We start from the raw sequence: 3,922 nt of genomic DNA, 5'->3' as shown, positions 1-3,922 counted from the left end.
TAACGAACAGTAACGGGACACAGCAGTTTTAAAACGATCCACTTTTGATTTATATATTCATTTACTTTTATTTATCACTTAGATTATATATTGCATTCGCTTTAAATGAGTCGTGAATTATTTCGAATTTTTATCGAATAACTAATTGTAATGGTTACTAACAACAAAATGGAATCATTTATGGCAGCAGTCGCGTAATACTGGTTATATCAACATCTACCGTATTTCCTGCAGATCAAGTGTTAATTATAGTTACGAATGATGATAAAAACAACCATTGCAATCGTTATTTAAAAAAGAAAGAAGAGAGGGAACCAATTCTGGCATCATTCTTGCATTACACAATGTGTATATAGAATTTTTCTAAGTCCTTTTGATTCTCAAAAGACAAAAGTTGATCGGTACAGAACCTAATTAGATAAAAATTATTAAATCAAATTACTAAATATAAGAACTAAAAGAAATTTCTATTTCCAAAGAAGCTAAAGGAGATGTTTAAAAGACGTATAAGATTAGATAGCATATATCTAAATATTAATTAACCAAAAATTTCTTATTTTGAAGAATTAAATACGTCGTGAGGTTGCCGTCTTGGACCAATAGAGATGTTGCAAGAACTTCTTTTCGTGAGTTTCCTGTACTTCGGAAGGGTTAACGGAATTCAAAGATGGGGCTCGCAATTCGGTCAAGCTCCTCTGTTGGAAAGATTTTTCTGGAGGTCATTGGACTTTGCCTATCCAGATGAAACGAGCAGAACAGTGGCGATGATGAAAGGGGAATTTGTCCCAGAGAATGCCCTACCTGTTGGTATAGAGATTTGGAGAAATAAGCTGTTCGTCACCGTACCAAGATGGCGGAATGGTAAGTTGGACGAATTTTATTTAGAATACTATTTAACGTATTTAATTCAATATACGAGATATTTTGTATCATATACTTGTATACGAAATAATATTATTTCCTCGCGGTTTCTTTGTGGAAAATCCAATTGCTGCAAAAAGTACTGAGAAGTAAAACTACATGTCGTGCAAATGATTTGTAGTTGGTTCTACTACAGAGCTCTTTGCAAATCATAAATGTATCGATTATTTCACGGTCTCTCGAGATAAAAGTTAATTACTACGGCAAACAAAAATTGAAATTGTGTCCTGTTTTAAGACTCACATGGTAATAAGCAAGTGACAGTCGCAAAATATTATTAAATTTTCGGTAAATAATGTGCAATTGAGGATTCGCTCGAATACTAAGCAGGATCTTCTCACACAAAACGCAATTCCGCCACGTAGCGTTCTTCAGAGTGAACTAAATACAAGTGTCATCGCTCCACTTGCCACTTTTCAACAAGATTTTCTTGACACTCGTTGCCACTCGAGCAGTCAAAACTATTTACACATACTACTTTCGTTTGAAGTAATCCAATGAATTCGCAAAACTTTCTTAAATTATTACTTATTTCGTGTTGACATTGTTGAGGATTTTTATGCTTTTCGAACTAACTGTTTGTTGTTATGGATTGATGCTTATTATAGTGTTAAAACGTTTCTCGTTTTGCATATCTTTTACCATTGCTCAAGATTGTAAAACAAAGAGCAATTCACAGAATTGGTAAAAAAATCGAGATAAATAGCTACAGTACGAACACTTAGGTGAACGTATATCAGCGACCGGAAGCTGCAGTAAATACAATGTACGGAAGATCACCGCGGGCAGTGCACGCTTAGTCTCGTCTGCTCGACTTCCGGCTCGCGACAAAAATTGCCGAAAACCGCGTGAGCGTTTTGAATGGGGTATTTCTATGTCTCCGTCGGCCTCCGCCTCCACTTCAACCCAAATCCTCCCCTCAGCACCGCGGTCCAGGAGGGTACCCAGGGTGAATAGGCTTATTCACTCCTGTGCTCTATTATTTCCTCACTTTTTTCTCACTCTCGCTGCTTTATGTTTATTATACACATTGGCGCGCGCCAGGCCATTGTGTGTAAAATAAAAAGTTCGACAATGGCCGCTGACACATCGTGCACGATTTTTCATATTCCGGTCCTTAACTCTAGTGATTTTCAATACTCGCGCATCTCTTCATTCCTTGAGTTTCGTTTTACTCTTTCTTTCATTATTGTCATTTTCATCTTTTTTTTGTTCCTTTTTGTTCACGTTTCGAAGCTATTATATATACTGATCTTTATATTTCTGTTGCCTCTGGATAATTTTTTAGTTCCCACGACTGCTTTTGTTTCGTGTGGAATGATAAATTTCTTGGCTACTTTTATATTTTAAATACACAATAAATATTTCTATTCAAATTTGGAAAAGTTTTTCCTCAGTTCAACGATTTCTTTTCGACTGCTCTTCCATTACTTCATAATTCTTATTTTCTCTCGTCCTGCAATCACTTCCCTTTTCCTTCTTCTCACCGATCTTCAGCTTCAGCACTCCTTCCGTTCTTCGTCCTCCTTTCTTCTTCCTCACCCTGCTTTGGTCATTTCTCGTTTGCATTTCCTTTCTACCTCGTCTCTCTTGCCAGTATTCCGAAACTTTTTCAAACGCGTCAAAGCCCACCGTAGTCGGTATTGTTTTAAGTTTTAAGTAAGATGCAACGACTGCTTTGTTTGGCTCGATCTTTCTTTTGGTGTCAGGTTCACTTGGAACGTCAGACAGAGAACATGAAATATTAGGGAAGGAAGGGAAGGTTCCATTCAGTTGAACTCGAGAAGTTGTGAACTGCATTTTTCATGGACAATACATGGAATTCTCGCACAGTTCTTATAATACAGTTAATTTTCCGACACATAGTAACTGTTTTTGTAATAATATTGTGGTTTAAATTATTGCTAATCCTGTACGTAGGCAATCAAAGAATGATATAGACACCACAAAATTAATTTTTATTTCATTAATTCGGTTTAGAAGAATGGATAATAGGTAATTAATGGTAATTGTTTGGAATGAGAATATTCATTTAAGCTATTGAAAAGATCCAAGAAAATATGCTTAATACAAAGATAATAAAGCAACATTATGAACATAGTGGAGTGTACTCCTATTTTAAAAAATTTGGTAATATATATCTGAAAAAATATACTCAAGAAGTAATTGTAAAAGCTTTAACTGAATATAATAGAGTTTACTTTTGTCTGAACAAATTTAGGAGTAAATGTTTGGAATAGTAGGAGGTTTTAATTAAAGTCCATACGTTACAAGATTCGAAAATATTTTATACTATAAGGATGAGAATACTACAAGGCGAGTTAAAAAATTAAGAAATTTATGTTAAAATAAATTTGAACTAAGTTAAGAAATCCAAAATTTTATCTTAGAAATAAAATTTTTGATTAGCTAGTTTAACAATTCATTCTCAATTCAGTCTAAAATTATTGCATAAACTTTCCGTAAATAATTTTGTTCAGCCCCATAAAGCGTAACAAAATATTTTTTCAAATTAATTCTTAATACCAAACAATAAATTCTCTCTTCTGCAATTCACTTATATACCCTATAAATCTACATAGTCATTAATTATCTCTTTATAACAGATCATCTATTCAGAACCTTATTCTTAATAAATAAATTCAGCAGTGTCACGATAAATCAATTAAATGCGATTATAATCTCAAATATTTAAGATTCTTCTGAAAATAGTTCACGACGTGTTCTGCGATATGAGGACGTCAAAAACATTGTGTGTAATGTAGTAATTGCATAATCATGTCACGCAAAGGTGACATGTTAAGAAAGTTATTCTCATTATCGCACCAGTTTCCATCGTGTAACCCTTGTATGATATTTTTGTGACTATGTACTTCACGAAATTTTTATGGTAATGTTAGGTGAGCTAGATGCATTTTGATAAATTTGAAAGGGCAGGAATACTGCGTGTCACCTACGCGGTTACTTATTGTCAGTCACGCGATTTGTCAGTCATGAAGGC

The 3,922-nt window shown here is 34.2% G+C and overlaps 1 protein-coding gene across 1 annotated transcript in view; it reads left to right on the top strand.

Moving 5' to 3' along the window:
- Window positions 1-605: 605 nt before the first annotated feature.
- Y-y (yellow-y) overlaps window positions 606-3,922 on the top strand; it is a 10,234-nt gene continuing 6,917 nt past the window's right edge. The window contains exon 1 of the mRNA XM_017903474.1: window positions 606-861. Within this exon, the coding sequence (XP_017758963.1) occupies window positions 606-861 (256 nt within the window). The remainder of the gene's footprint in view (window positions 862-3,922) is intronic.

Source organism: Eufriesea mexicana, unplaced genomic scaffold, assembly GCF_001483705.2.
Source record: "Eufriesea mexicana isolate 0111107269 unplaced genomic scaffold, ASM148370v2 scaffold2338, whole genome shotgun sequence".
NCBI lineage: Eukaryota > Metazoa > Arthropoda > Insecta > Hymenoptera > Apidae > Eufriesea > Eufriesea mexicana.
This window is presented reverse-complemented; position numbering and strand designations above follow the sequence as displayed.